This window comes from Mchenga conophoros, linkage group LG6, assembly GCF_057382185.1.
Source record: "Mchenga conophoros isolate Kocher_MC1m ecotype Shallow Benthic linkage group LG6, M_conophoros_male_GT1.1, whole genome shotgun sequence".
Classification (NCBI taxonomy): Eukaryota; Metazoa; Chordata; class Actinopteri; order Cichliformes; family Cichlidae; genus Mchenga; species Mchenga conophoros.
In genome coordinates, this window is record NC_140531.1 from 6,089,308 (window position 1) to 6,105,069 (window position 15,762).

At 37.6% G+C, this 15,762-nt stretch overlaps 1 protein-coding gene across 1 annotated transcript; it reads right to left on the reverse strand.

Annotated features, from left to right (window-relative positions):
• Positions 1 to 381: 381 nt before the first annotated feature.
• On the reverse strand, positions 382 to 9,598 carry LOC146571965 (uncharacterized). Its single transcript, XM_085275975.1, has 12 exons — positions 9,490 to 9,598; positions 8,237 to 8,593; positions 7,920 to 8,144; positions 6,893 to 7,246; positions 5,206 to 5,415; positions 3,002 to 3,259; positions 2,133 to 2,393; positions 1,773 to 2,033; positions 1,556 to 1,637; positions 1,402 to 1,462; positions 623 to 846; positions 382 to 538 (listed from the first exon to the last, which is right to left on the reverse strand). Exons 1-12 carry the CDS (start codon positions 9,596 to 9,598, stop codon positions 475 to 477), a joined length of 2,466 nt encoding a protein of 821 aa, XP_085132101.1. The 3' UTR covers positions 382 to 474.
• Between the last annotated feature and the right edge of the window lie 6,164 nt (positions 9,599 to 15,762).

The following is a 15,762-nucleotide window of genomic DNA, read 5'->3' on the forward strand; positions in this document are numbered from 1 at the left end:
GGTTGAGCAGTTACAAGAAAAAGTTAGAGAGGTTGAGATGGTTTAGTCATGTGCAGAAGAGGAATAAGATGAAGCTGCCCGGCAGGAGTAAAGAGGAAGACCTCAGAGGAGGTTCATGGATTACTGACGGAAGATATTCAGAGGGTTGGTGTGACAGAAGGGAACGCATGGGATAGGATGAGATGGAGGTAGATGATCTTCTGTGGTGAGCCCTAAAAGGATTAAATGATACAGCTATTAATACTACTGCCAAAGGACCTTCTAGGAAGTACTGATATATTTATTTTTAAAAAGGAAATTGAATTTTCTTTAATTAATTAAATTACAATAGTTAAATTACATCAGTTACGAAAAATATTTTATTTTGTAATTATTATGTGTTTGTGTACAAATCCTGAATGGCTGTGGTTATGTTGTGAAGTCATTATTTGTTTTGTTTTTTAAGACACTTTGAGTAAACCACAGAGTCGTTGTTCATGAACGTTTGACTGTACTGTACAGTGTAAATGTATCGTCCCCATTTCCTTGACATCTTGTTCTGTGAAGGGAAAAAAGGATTTACATGATCAGTTTCTAATCAGATGTTTCCTTTAATTGTACGGCAATGAAAACTGTTTCTCACCCTTGGGCTCTACTGGAATTGTCACATTTGACAGCAGTGTATTCAGCTTCACTGGCCTCTTCATCTTTGTGTCCGTATAGCTGACCTGGGCCGATGTTGGAGTACAGAGCGTCTCCCTGATTCTGAGAGAAGTGGATGGTGCTGTAGTGAAGGTTATCCTGGTGACCTGATGGTTCTCCTTCTGCTACAGCTGACGGGGTGTCGTACACTGGATCCATGTTCACCTGATGAAACCAGAACTTGATACTTACTGTAGAAATACTTCAATAAGTATCGAGACTTTCTGGGGTTTTTTTTAATTGATTATGGTCAATACTTCTTTTTTGAAAAAATATATATTTAGACCACACAAGGTTTTAAAAATAATCAATGTGATAAACTATGTCAGAATTAACATGTTAGAGGATTAGAGTGGTTAGATACTTAAAATATTAGTACCTACATTTAAGTGATGATCTGTTTAGTGGTATTTTCAAAAAAGAAATCCAATATTCTTAAGTTCTTTTTGATTATTCAATTCAATTTGACCTCATCGGCCTGTTCCATTTATTGCCACAATGCAAAACAAATTAGAAATCCCATTGCACTGCATTCTAATATGTGTTGCTCATATTGATCAGCAGGGAATGTAGAAATGCAGGAAAACATATTGTGCTGAGATTACAATGCTCCAAAATAACTTGGCTTTATTTAAGATAAAGCTGTCACTCCAAGGTTACAGCTTTATTTTAAGGTGTGTTTTTAAAGTGTTTTTCTTTCACAGTGGAATACTTTCTCACCTGTTCTTCACTGGAAGGTTTCTCTCCATCTTTACTCTGTTGTGTGAACCACTTACATTTTCTAAATAGGAGACAAGAATTCAATGTAACAGCACATTTATGTATCAAAGAGATGACAGACTAATTGATTCATAAGAATCACAGAACTGCTCACCTAATGCACAGGAAAACCATGACCAGTGTGATAGCAAGGAAAACAGCAGTGATTGTACCAGTAACTGCTGCTTTCCGTGTACCTGAGAAGTCATAAAGGATAATAGAAACAAATCAGGAACATCAGAAAATTCTTATACATGACTACACACTTAAAAGGTGTTCACCTGCATAGAGACCATTCTCATACTAAAACCATTCAAAAACCTCTAACTCACTTGCTACAGTAATCAGATGTAAGGTGGACCTATGTTGTCCTCTTGAGTTCTGGGCGTTACAGTAATAACTCCCACTGTGTTCAGTTCTAAATTCAGTAATAGTGAAGTTCTGTCCCAATGCTTTTGATGAGTCTTCGCCTTCCTTGTACCAGGTGTAATTAGCTTCTGGGTTAGCATCACTGCTACAGGTCAGAGTCACTGAACTGCCCTCCACTATCTCAGCAGAGGGACTCACTGACACAGAGGGAAACTTTGGAGCATCTGGGAAAGAACAAATATATATATATATATTTGAGAGAGAGAGAGAGAGAGAGAGAGAGATACATAGATACTTGAAGTGAAAAATCGAATTTTACTTACACTTAACATCTATGAATCGAGAATTTGAGGTTATCTGTCCATACTGATTCTCAGACTTGCATGAGTAATTCCCGCTGTCCTCTGAGCTGATGGCAGTGAAATGATAGATGCTTACTGGACTTGCAAGCAGGGTTTGGTTCCCCTTGTACCAGGTGTGTTTAGCTGCTGGGTTAGCATCACTGCTACAAGTCAGATTGACTGAATCTCCCTCCACTATCATACCAGAAGGTGTCATTAACACAACTGACGTATTTGGACCATCTGCAAGATAGATCACAAATTTTAGGTAGATTGTGTGTTGCAGGACGTGGGGCAAGGTATTGTGATAAACTCCTTTGAAACATTCAAATAAAATTGTAAATTGTATTATTTTTTAACTGCTTCTTCACGAGCTGTTACTGCTCAGTGTGTCCTAATGCATGACCAGGACTGAACTACCAGCCATCCAGGACCTCTACAGACAGGAAGGCCCTCCAGGTCGACTCTGATCCCAGCCACACGCTGTTCATGCTCCTGCCAGGAGGTACAGGAGCATCCACACCCACATCAGCAGATTCAGGGACAGTTTCTAACCACAAGCCATCAGGCTACTGAACTGCTCAAAGTATTTTTACAGTAGTTTAAGTAATTTCTATTTATTTATTCTGCTGTTGTTATATTTTTATATTTTTTCTTTATTTATATGCATTTTCTTTTATTTTTGCCTTAATTACTTTATCTGCTATTTTGCTGATTATAATGTGCAATGTGCCACCTTCATATGACAAAAAAAACTTGAAACTCAATGTTAATAATGACAAGTATGAAGAAGGTGGGCATCATATGGACTTCTTTTTATTTTGCATTTACATAAATAATTCTTTACTCACATTTTACATTAATGAAGATAAATTCAGATATCCTCCTTCCCAGCACATTTTCAGCTGTACAGTAATATTCTCCAGAATCAGAGGGTTGGATGGACTGGAAGAACAGCTGTTTTTCTTTACTGACCAGTATTTGAGCCTTCCTGTACCAGGAATACTTAGGTAATGGGTTAGCTTCACTGCTGCAGGTCAGAGACACTAAACTGCCCTTAATGATGTCACCAGGAGCCGTCCTCATCACTGAGGGAACCTTTGGAGCATCTGGACAACAAAACATACATGAATGTGTTATTAGCCTTTAACTGTGTGTCACTGTCCAGAGTGATGATGGTTGAGCTGCACCAGCTGCTGGAAATTCTGTCGCTTGTGCCTGTTTTTAATAACTGTGAAAAGATGCATACTATAATTTCTTCTACAGAGTATTTTGGCGTTGTCACTCATCCTGGTTAACAACAAATAAAAATGAAAGAAACATAGTATTTTCTAACTTCATACTATAAACTCATCAGCAATACACAATCTCAACCAGTGTTGGTCAAGTTACTTGAAAAAAGTAATCAGTAACTAATTACTGATTACTTCCCCAAAAAGTAATCCCGTTACTTTACAGATTACTTATTTTCAAAAGTAATTAATTACTTAGTTACTTTTTAAAAACACGATTTACAACCTGAATAGGTGATAAAGCGATAGATCTTTTAGCCCAATTCTACTTTTTCTGCATAATCCATCATACAAAATGTAATCAAATGGAAAAGTCTCTTTTTAAAACTTGTTTTATTAGTTTTAAGCTTTTAACTTTATGCATCAAGCAAAAATTTAATTATATGCAACATTCTCTGACTTGAATAAATTAGTTTAACATTTAAACCTATTTTCTAAACATTCCAGCACATAAAATAAAATATTTTTTGTGTTTACACTCACTCTTTCAAATAGATTCAAGTAAAACACAGCAGAAAATAAATAAAGTCAAAGACTCAGCGGTCCTGTTGCTCTATTTTCACCTGTAAAGCAGGACTGCGGTAGGCGGAGGGTTACCCTGGTGCAGGTGTGCCGCGGTCAGTTGAAGAATCCGCGAGTTTCTCTGTGAGTTTCCCATTACGTCATTGCGCACTCGGTGCTTGCTTGGAAGTTTAGGGTTTTAGTTTTCTTCCCACGCACGATGGACGCTAATGTTTTTGTCACTTTTTATGGAATCAAACTCAAAGTAAGGTCAGTACTTCCACGCTTTAAACACTGCACGCTCATACTCTCTTCCACAATTGATATGTGATCCATTGTTGATCTGCACACAGCTGTTGTCACTAACGGCGCACTCGCTTACGTCACTATCGTGAGACATTCTCGCAAAAAATCACGGTTTTAGTAACGCAGTAACGCAGCGTTCCTACGGGAAAGTAACGGTAATCTAATTACCGTTTTTGCAATAGTAATCCCTTACTTTACTCGTTACTTGAAAAATGTAATCAGATTACTGCCCATCTCTGATCTCAACAAAAGTGAACACATACCTAGAGGCAAAATAAACCTGCTACAGGAAGCCAGTGCCATAAGTGTACCAACAAACACAACACAGTCGAGTCGCTGCCAGTCTTATCTTTACTAAAGATACAAATATGAGCAGCAAGAGTGCATGAACAAATTTTGCTGGAATGATCACGTCAAAATAGAAACTGAGTGCTGTGTTTGGAGAAAGGAAAGCACAAGGACAAAAACTGGTCCTCTGCGAAGCAGTCTGATAGTCACATAGGCTGAGCCTTTTTTTTGCTCAGCCTCAATAACTCTGCATCATCAGTGGACCAATGAACTCTCCATCATCAGTGGACCAATGAACTCTCCATCATCAGTGGACCAATGAATTTTGGATTATTCTCGTAAATTCTACATTAAAATAGCAGTAATTGATATCTGTGAACTAAATCTAAGAAGCAGTTGAGCAGTAAGACAAAGTTGTTTCACTGTTTGATTACAAACAGCCAAAGATAATTTTCAGGATTAGTCAAAGATCACTGGATAAGATGGGTGGATACGATCACTTTAATCATTTGACGTTTTTTTCTTGGTTTCTCTTTAAATATGTTTCATATACAATACTTATCATATTTACTACTTGTACTTTATTCACATAATTTACTCTGTCTGTAATATAACAACTGACGATCAAAGATGATCATTTGTTAAGTGGCACTGTGAAGTAAACTCACACACTGGGTTAGAGCGGTGACCCTCGTAAGCACAGGAGTAGCTGTCGGGACCATCAGCATATTTTGTGTATAAGGAAGAAGATTCTCCAAGAATTTCCTCTTCATTCTTATACCAGACAAAGGATGAATGACCAGAAGGAAAACAGCTGCTCTGACAGATCAGCTGTGGGCCAGTGGAGGACCAAACCACCTGTACCTGTATATCTGGATCTGCAAAGAAAAATGTCAGAATTTACCTGACTTAGATCCACCGTTAACAGGTTGCTTTTAAGTATGCAGTAGAATATTGCTCTGTATAAGTATTACAAGCAGTGTTGGGTGTAATGTGTTCCAAAGTAACACTTTACTGTAATCACATTACATTTGTCAGTAACACATTCATGTATTCTTTCTGCTTGCACTACAATCAGCTGATTTTCGTTCATGTGCAAGAACTAGGGCTAGAACTAGAACTAGAGCTGTCAACGTTGACACTTTGATGCGTTAGCGCCGCATTAACGCCCGTTAACGCCGCATCATGATTAACACGATTAAAATTTTTAACTCAATCAACCCATTTGGAGCGCAGAATGACTCAAAATCCTTCAAATGTCTCTGTCACTGCATTACGAGCAGTTTGTTCAAAGTTTCTCCATTCTGTGCTCCAGATGGGTTGATTATATTAAAAATTTTATTCGTGTTAATCGTTATCATGCCGCGTTAACGTTGAAAGACCTAGCAAGAGTGAAAAAGATGATAGAGGGGTTCTGAAACTTTTCAACTTTTTCAACTTTTCAGGAACAGAGATATAGGCATTACTTTTATTTTTATGCACAATATTAGAAAAGTGCAATGGTAAACTGAAAACTGCTCCAGGAAAGAAACAACTTCAACCCAGCAGCCAGAACCTGTAAATCAGCATCAGAATTAAGTTTCTACACATATGAAGAATGTGTCTTGGTGTCATGATGCAAAAGAAAGTGGTACAGAAATAGAATACAGACTATATAAAATATTAATATAATAAATATGAATATAAGTGCACACAACAGAAATATGCACTATCTACCTAAAGATATTAGAATACAAATCAGTGTAAGCATGTAACGGTTATGAGCAGTATGAGGAAGGAAACTGTTCTTGTAACAAGAAACAAAGGCACTGATGGGCAGTCAGGCTTGCACCACTGTAGCCTAACCTTCATTTCTGCTTGCATATGTTTCTACAGTAGAACAACTGAGGCAATGGCTTTGAAGTATTGCTAGGCTGTTTTTCATCTTTGTTTTTTGGTTTTGAGGGTATTTTGATGTTGTTTTGTTTTGTTGTTGGGTTAGTGTTTGTAAACACTAAAAAAAACGGTATGTGTGTCCTCATAAGGACAGAGATTTGTGTTGGTATGTGAAACTGTAGCCTAAGATTCAAAGTGTTGACTGGTAATAATGTGGCAGTGTGTTTTAGTTCATTTTACAGAGTAATGTGAAATTAATGGACTGCATTACTTTTAAGAAAAGTAACGAGTGACGTGTAATACATTGCTTTTTTTTTTTTTTTTTTGTAATAACGACCCCAACACTGATTGTAAGTTTACTAAGAGGATATATGGTTGTCATTCACATACAATATAGACTATGTACATGTTGAAATTAACACTGCACTATACATAGTATAGGGTTATAATATAGATAAATACTTATTAGTCAGTCAGTACCTGTGACAGTCAGAGTTGTTCCAGGTGAAATGTTCCCCCATTGAAACGATTGCGTTGTGAATTTGAAGCGGTATTCTGCAGAGTCAGTCTTTCTCAAGTCACTGATTCTCAGAGTGGAGCGTCCTTTCTCTCTTTCAAGGAGCTGAAAACGATCTGCATGCTGGGAGTCTTTACTAGGGTCCCATAGCAGAAAGTGAGTTCCCAACCAATAACTACGATCAGGTCTGAACCAGAATTTTGACACAACAGGATCTGTGTGATAGTATGTGCAAGAAATGTTCACTGATGAGCCTTTGAAGGCACAGATTCTTCTTTCAGTGTAATTCACTCTGTTGCAGTACTGATAATAGCCACCTGAAAAACAGAATTCTTTTTACGATCGCCATGAAAATACAGTTTTGCATACATTTACTGTCTTTGAACAGTCTTCTCCATGTTAAAGATATCTTACTACAGTACATTAAGGAACAGATGCACATAATAAATATTGCATCAGCGCAATCTGGGTTCTGGCATTTGAAAAATACTGTCTGTATTTAAAAAGACAGCACAGAGAAAAGACAGCGTTCATGAGGTGGGAACACATTTCTACGGGGGTCTTTGTCAAGGCGGAAAATACAGGGAGAATATTCAAATCAGGTACACAAACTTATTTACTAATGTTTGTTACACACAATTTACTGCTGACACACAGAATAAAAGCATGGCTTAATTTTTGTCTGCTCACAATTCCCATTTGGCTCATTTAGGAAATCTGGCCGTGAAACAGCATCATATCCTGCTGAGACGCTTTGTACTAATATGGGGAAAATGCATTTTCTCTTATATTCTGTTAAGATAATATTTTATTAATGCTGTACTGCCCTTACATATTTTTTTTATTACGTTCTGCTTAAAGATGATGTTCAGTTTTGATACTTTTCAGATCCAACTAATCACAAACAGCTAGGAAACATTTAATACACATCCCAAACAAGAGCTTGGGTTCTCAGGAGAGTATGAGTGGAAGACTGTGGCGTATACTCACACACAGAAGGAGAAGGAAAGGTCTCATGTGGCTTGATAGCACAAGAAATGCTGTCTCCAGAATAAAGGTAGCCTGAATAAAGTGATTCTGTTGAAGTCATGTGTCCATTCTTGTACCAGATGTATGAAGAATGATGAGGAAGGCAACTGCTGTGACACTGCATCTCTAATTTGTTGCACCAATAAGTAAGGCATTGAGATGTGTGAATCGTCTGCACTTTTACACCTGGATTAGTAAAATGCAATATAACAGACAGTGAAATTCGCTGCACTGTTTCATAAATGTTAAGAATTTGATCCAACAGACAACAGTCTTACCTGTTACAGATAAACTGACTCCAGGTGAACCAGTATAGGTCCCCCCTGGCTGGTTTGTTATGAGCTTTAATCTGTACACAGCTGAGTCGCTCTCTCTCAGGTCTGTGATTCTCAGAGTGCAGTCGTTCGTACCACAGTGATACCAAACACGACCTGCATACTTTGAATCTATTCTAAGATCCACAGGTTCAACATTGGGCACATAAATGAACCAGAAGATATTCTGAACTGTGGTATTGATGCTGTTTATTCTTGGTGGGTATGTGTAGGTGCAGTGCATTACCACCGTCGATCCTTTAATGGCACAGATCTCAGTAGTAGTAAAAGTCACTTCCCATTCTCTCCAACTGTGCGCCACTGAAACATCAGAAACCACAGTCAAGATTAGCATAATTTTAAATGTCAAAATTTATTTTGTTTTCATCTGAAGTCACAAAACTTTCTCCACAAGAAATATTTGAATACATAATACAGACTTCAAACTGAGACAATACGGTTTGGTCTCTCAAAGATAAGCTGGATATTCCTAATGCACATGTCTCAGTAATCCATCCATATATTAATAATGACTGAGAAAACAAATGTGGGAAATTTGACTCTGTGTTTTGGGCATTCCTGGCTGCTGGAGAATTTCCACCTGTGATATGGATGGGAAAATCCTAAATGCTAACAGTTAGAAGGGCGTGTCGTGTCTTTGCTTGGTTGGTTTCCCATGTTCGTTGAAGCGTGGAGCTGCTGAAGAAATGTGAAACTCTTCAGCATCAGACTGTGATGTCTTGATAATATGAATTTTGCTAAATGTTGCAGAAATAGCACATTGTAGTCGAATACCATCGCACAAACTGAAACAACAAATACACAATTCAAAAAGGAAATCTTAACTATGGAAAAAAGTTTTAAAGAAAATTTACAAATTTACTTTGTGTTTGTGGTGAACAGGTAAAAACTGTTCATCACATTTTACATTAAATATTTCATTTTTTTAATTGAAAGGTTTCTATAAAAAGAACATGTTCAGTTTATGTAAGACTGGAAATAATTCCTTGTTGCTTTATATTTAGCCTGAAACCATCACTATTCTTATTACGTGCAAGCAGTTTAACCATCTCTGCATGAAGTTCCGGTTATTTAATGAAATAATTACATTAGAGCATACAGTGTTCCAGGATGATGTCCAGTAAGTAAATATACTTACAACAACTAAAATAACTGTACTAAAGACGTAAGAAGTGTATTTAAAAGATGTTCAGTACCTGATATGGACAGAACAATGAGAACAATCCCACTCACAGCTGTTGTTACACTCATAGTCATTCTGTTCGTCTCACTGTTAGAAAATGTCACATGGTCAGAGCTGCACATGAGATATAATCCACATAATGATCTAAAATAAGACATAGGACAGCAAACATGTGACCGTTGTGGTTTCAACACATTAATAAGACAGCTGTCAAAGTCTGTCCGAGCTTACTTCCTCTTTACCAGCCTGTAATATTTGAATATCCGGACATTCCCAACATGAAATTAAAACTTCTCATAAGCAAAAAAGAAAGTTCAACTTTGAGGCTGATGATCATTGCAGTAATGAAACTTTAAAAAAATAGAGTGCACTATCCACTTGACAGCTTCTTCTGTTTCCTGATCAGCAGATCAGGACTCAGAGATACTGCGACATGTAACTCTTCATTGACTTGAATTTAATGTGGTGTGCATAATACATGAGACATCTATAGTGGTGTGATGTGTTTGTGTTATTTCATTAATTCTTTAAAGTCATACAATGTGAATTATTTGTCCCAGACAGTGACAATGCACTGTCAGCACTGCTGCATAAATGCATTAGCACATACAATTATTATTATTTCTAATTAATAAATGCTCCGTCTCTACGCATTTTACTACTGCAATGGATTCCAAGTACTGATTTCAGGTTTCACTTATTATATGCTGCAACCAGAGAGCAGACAGACACTGTAATCCTGTGTAGGTGGCACTAAAAACAGAACAAGAGTTTCTTTCTTCTACTACTTTTTTACAAACTTACTAAACTGCACCCCCTCGTGGCAGACGCTGTGCTGTCCACGTCCAAACGTAGATTGAGAAAAAATAAAAAACAATTGTTGCTTCTACTAGCATTAACTGGTTGTTGACCATTTGAATGTGAACAAACAAAAAACAAACAAAAGCTCTAACAGTGTTCAAAACAACTGTTTCAAAAATATTCAACATGCATAGAGCTGTGTATCACAACATCAGCTGTCCTCTTACATTTAACTCCAAATTTATCAGGTTTCTACTCCTGTTCAGCATATTCAGAAACCACCCACGGTGCACGCAGAGTGCAGCAGTGAATTCTGACCAACGTCCAGTGAAGTGTCATTTTTAATGGATCAAGACAACATAGCAAAGAGAGACAATAAAATCTAAAACAAGTAACAGTTTTTTAATATGGATCCAGGACACTGACTGAGAACTTGATTTACTCAGTTTCTTGCAGAGACTGTTTGTGGAGAGGCTGGCCTAGTTTATTATTGTACCTACAATTTATAGACTTCTCCTGATTCAGAGGCAGATTGGCTATAACTACAGACAGGTAGTTAAAAATGAAGTCAGTGTGGAAATGCCTTAAAAGTGCATTCTAGCTGAAGGCCAACAGATGGTGATAGCTGTGCTCGTAAAAATGAAAAAACAACAACCCTGAAAGTCTTTTGGAGAACATGAGAAAGCAGCTCTGTTTCTAGACGTGTAAACACTTCCCTGCAGAGTTTATGTTCTCAGTCACTCATTTTGAATCCATTAAATAAAAAATTGGAGTCTTTTTTTTTTAACTTGGTCATACTATGTTTCGCTGTTTTTTTTCTCATTGACTGTACTGGCCTGTCAATCACACTCATCAGTGCATGACAAAGGTACTCTACGCGTGAAACTAATGAACTGAATAAAAACCTACTGCTGTGATCTGCTAAATAAAACAGACAAGAGTTAATCACCCGGTTATCTTTGGGAGTTTCGACCAAAACAGTTTTGGTTGAAACTGACAGTTTTGCTAATGCACTTAAATTCAAATGCAGATGGAGAAAAGAAATGCCCGTACCAGTGTCCCTTTGGTGTCTGCTTAATGTGTAACAAAGCAAATGACAGATATTCAAATTCAGTATGTCTTTAGTGATTTGACGTCTATTCTCAATAACCTGCAATCCTCTTCATATTATATAAGCTATTATGTGCTTATTTGTACAACAGAGTCAAACACCACTGAGCCGATTTCTCCTGTATGAAGTTCAAGTCTCTGGTTTTCTTTTGTGAGTCCCTGCTGCCAAAACTGACTCAAAGTGTTGCGAGGTCACCGTCTGTCAAAGATCACTATTTATTCACATTCACACACTGGTGCAGGCAAACCACAGTTGTAGCCACAGCTGCCCTGGGGCAGACTGACAGAAGCGAGGCTGCCATATCACGCCATCGGCCCCTGTCGCCAACACCAGTAGGTGTTAGGTGTAGGGTGAAGTGTCTTGCCCAATTAAGGACACAACAGCCAAGACAGACAGAGCTGGGGATTGAACTGGCAACCTTCCGGTTACAAGATGAGCTTCCCAACTGAACACCAATGGCCCAATGTGTCCTCATCTGCCAGAGAGAAGTTGTGCTGTTAGCTTAATTGGTTGAAATTTAGTTTTCACTTTAATTGATTTCCTGCAGCTAAGTTGACAAAAAAATTGGGTTAAAAGTTGTCGGCATGATATTTAGGGCCAGATTCAGTGTATTCAATCATTCAATGCCATCAGGGCGACCATCCTGGGTGAAAACCTGACAGCGATGCAGGTGGATGTCTCTCTCGTGTCCTGGATTGTAGATATTTGACGGGAAGGCCACACTCAAAAAAATGAAATTGGGTGATTGTTACTTGTACAAGAGTCAAACTTGTAATTTGAACTAAATAATTTAATGTTTCTATGGTGAACATAAGTAAATCATGTAGCATCAGCATGAAAATCAGCAAGTTATTTTCTTCTTGTTGAGATGACATGATACAATCTAGTAAGAGTGGTTAGTTGCCTGGACTCACGAAATTCACAAGATCACATTAGATATCAAACTGCAGGAAAATCGCTGGAGTTTTAAGAGGCAGATAACTACATCCACACCACATGTGTATGCTATTGCTATTTATTGTGGTTTAACCTGTCAGGGACAAAAACGTACAGAAAACTCTGCATCAAGCCTTGTAATCATAGCTTTCCTAGTTTTGCTAAGCCTGGATTGACAGCTTGGTGGTGTGATGGTTAGTGCTGTTGCCTCACAGCAAGAAGGGCCCGCGTTCATATCTACAATCTGGCTGGTTTGCGGTGTGTATTTAGAGTTAGGTTCATTGATGATTCTAAATTACCCATGAGTGTAATTTAGTGTAATTTAATGGTTGTTTGTCTCTAATGCCAAATGTGTTGATTTGACATGGTCAAAAATGGGTTACTGTACTTGGTTAAATCACGTGGAAAAAGGGGCCATGATTAAATTGTGTTCATCCAACAACATATTTTTTTGAGTGCACAATATGTGTTTCTTCAACACTGTGTCTGATCAGCAACACTATATGATTTATTTATTATATTTTATGTGGCGTGAATAAATAAAAGTATATTTACGGTGGCCCCTACAGACAAAACACGTACAAACTCCAAAACACGTAAAAACTCAAAACACGTACAAAACACAACAGAAGTGCTCCAGGATGCTAGGCGCAGTGTTGAGCTTTTGTTACCTAGTGGCTACACAAGCCAGCAAGTACCAACAACCGGATTTGGTGTGTGGTAGTAACAGGTAAATGAACTTTTTTTTTTTTTTTTTATTTGAATATATATGAGTGCTTGTGTATAAATACACAAACAATACACATATGCTTTCAATTGTCTAATTTAAGTGATCTAGGTAGCTCTGTTTTGGAAGTTCAGTTCATGCTAGAAATGTGTTTTGGAGTTTGTACGTGCTTTGTCTATAGGGGCCACCACATATATTTATATATAAACATATATAAATAAAACCACTTTTTTTTTTACATTAGTAATTCCGTTTGTGCATAATTTCATATTATTGTTAATAATAAATTAATCAAAGCAACAAAACAACCTGAAGAGCCGGTTGGGAGCCGAAAGAGCCGGAAATCCCATCACTAACAGGAAGGGCCAGAGTCGGCTCTATTTTAACACCTGTCGGACAACGCTCAGGATTTTGTAGGAGTCTGTTGTGGCCAGTGCCGTCCTCTATGTTGTTGCATGCTGCAGCATCAGGTTGAGGGTGGCAGATACCAACAAACTCAATAATACAATGTATTGTATTATTTTATTGGTACTTTAAGTAGACATTTACTCTTCCTATTGTCTGTGAGTAAATGTGTATTCTGATTCTGATTCAGTGACTGTCTGAAGACACATTTGCCTTCAAACAGCCACTGTAGGGGTTTACCAGTTAGCCTGATGATGTATTAGCAGAAATGCGCCCACGGGAGTGGGAAGTTCTTTGATCTAACATTGCACTTTTTCTTTTTTTTTTTCAAAGGTGCGGTCTGTTCATTTCAACAACATCAGCGCAAAGTGCTGGCTCAGAATCATCGGATGAGGGAGCGAGTGAACAGACTGTAAGTGCAGCTTTCCCCCCTTTCTCACTCAGAACGGTGTGACTGTTGAGGTAAGTGAGAGGAGGTAACTGTTGCACCATATAAACCTGAAATCTGTAAAAGAGCAACAAACACTTTACTCTCCTCCCCTCTCCTACCTTCCCTGTGTGCTCACGTGCCGTCTAGATCAGTTTAGTGTGGAAGAAGTGTTTGATAAGGATGGATAAATAAAAAAGGTAAGCTGAAAGAGGTAAAATAAACTAAAAAATAAATGCAACAAAATGTGTCAGACTACCCAATGTAGGAGAAATAAATAATATAAAGGCCTCGGATTCACGGGTGGTGACTGCTGTGAACGCTAACCGGGGAGAAACACTGGAGGAAGAACAGCAGTCCCACCAACCGAGTGAGCAAGAGACGGAGAAAAGTGTACTTTACGTGCGAATAACAAAAATCGATGGAGGCACATAAAGAAAGAATAGAGGAGGAAAATCAAGTAAACTTGATTAACCTCGTTTAAAAAAACTGTCTCAATATCAGTAATTAAATCTATGTATAGAATTATATTTATTTTATTTTTATTATTAATTTTTGTTTATTTATTAAAATGGACTGATCACGGCGGGCCGTTTTTTAAATCGCAGTCCAGACATGACCGTTACTGAGCCGTGTTCGTAAATATCGCTGCAGGCTGTGTGAAACTGAAGCTGCATGAACGGATTAGAGTCGTTATTATATATCTGAAGGCTGTGGCATGAAGCAAAACAGTTTTATTAAAAAAAATTAAGAAGAAGAAAAGGAAATGACATGAAAATCGCTCTGCGTGCTCACTGGTGAGACACTTGAGGTTTGTGCCGATCTCCGTGCACAAATGCAACTAAAAACCTGAAACACGCTTCAGTTCTGCTCAAAAATCTCTGTGTTATTACTGAGGAGCAGAAAGCGCTCAGCTCTGCGTGAGGACTGAGCGAACAGAGAAAGCCACGTTTCAGCCGTGAACTCTCAGCTCTGAGACATCCACCCGTCACAGTTACTCTACACTTACTGACATTTCCCCATCTCCTCAAACACTCTATATACCCTTACTTACTTCTTGTTACCCTTACTCATTTCTCTTTTTTAAATTGCATTTTTAGAAAAAAATTCTCATATAATTTTTTTAAGTAAGAATTTTTTTTTGCCTTTTATTTTTGTTAATCCCTTCACCATTTGAATTATTTATTGATTAATCAATCATTATTTATTATTCCTCTTTTACTGTTCATTAAATTTTCTAAATTCACAGCCTCCCACATAACTCTTAACCCTTTCCACTCTGATAGACAACTTTGTTTCTTTAGCTCTGTCTTTATTGTGGCATGATGTGTTGCATTTTGTGCTCTTCACTTAATCAGATAAGTTCTGTTTAAGTGATTTCTTCATTCAGTGGGTCCTGCAGCAATCAGGCCTACGTGTAGCAAACTAAATTTAACTAGCTTTCCAATAAATAGAAAAAAGCCAGTTATTTCAAAATTTAACGGGGTAATATTTCTCATAATATAAAAAATATCTGTCATATTGTAGCAAATATACAAAAAGAAAGAAAGCATATGCAAAGACATCAGGAAGGGGTAAATACTTTTTCAGTGCACTGTATGTGACCTCACATGTACATGCAAGAATCCTTGATCAAAGCTGTCAGATAAAATGCTTGTAGTGGTGGACGCTAAAGTAACATAGTATAAGTATATTTTCTAAAATTTGGTTTCAGTCCAAAACAGCCGTTTCTTCATCCCGCTCATTACACAAACACAGCTTTACAGTATCATATGATGTGCAGCGCTTCAGATGCTTGAGGTGAAACCACACGTGAGTGGTTTGTGTATAAAAACAAAACATAAATGGAGATTTATATTTTGTACCATATCAGCACAGA

Excerpts from the sequence above, each read along its gene's own strand:
- LOC146571965 (XM_085275975.1), bottom strand. The coding sequence starts at position 9,598 with ATGTGCAGCTCTGACCATGTGACATTTTCTAACAGTGAGACGAACAGA. Across the intron at positions 8,594-9,489 it reads CATTGTTCTGTCCATATCAG|TGGCGCACAGTTGGAGAGAA; the intron begins GTACTGAACATC and ends CTGATGTTTCAG. Across the intron at positions 8,145-8,236 it reads AGTCAGTTTATCTGTAACAG|GTGTAAAAGTGCAGACGATT; the intron begins GTAAGACTGTTG and ends TTACTAATCCAG.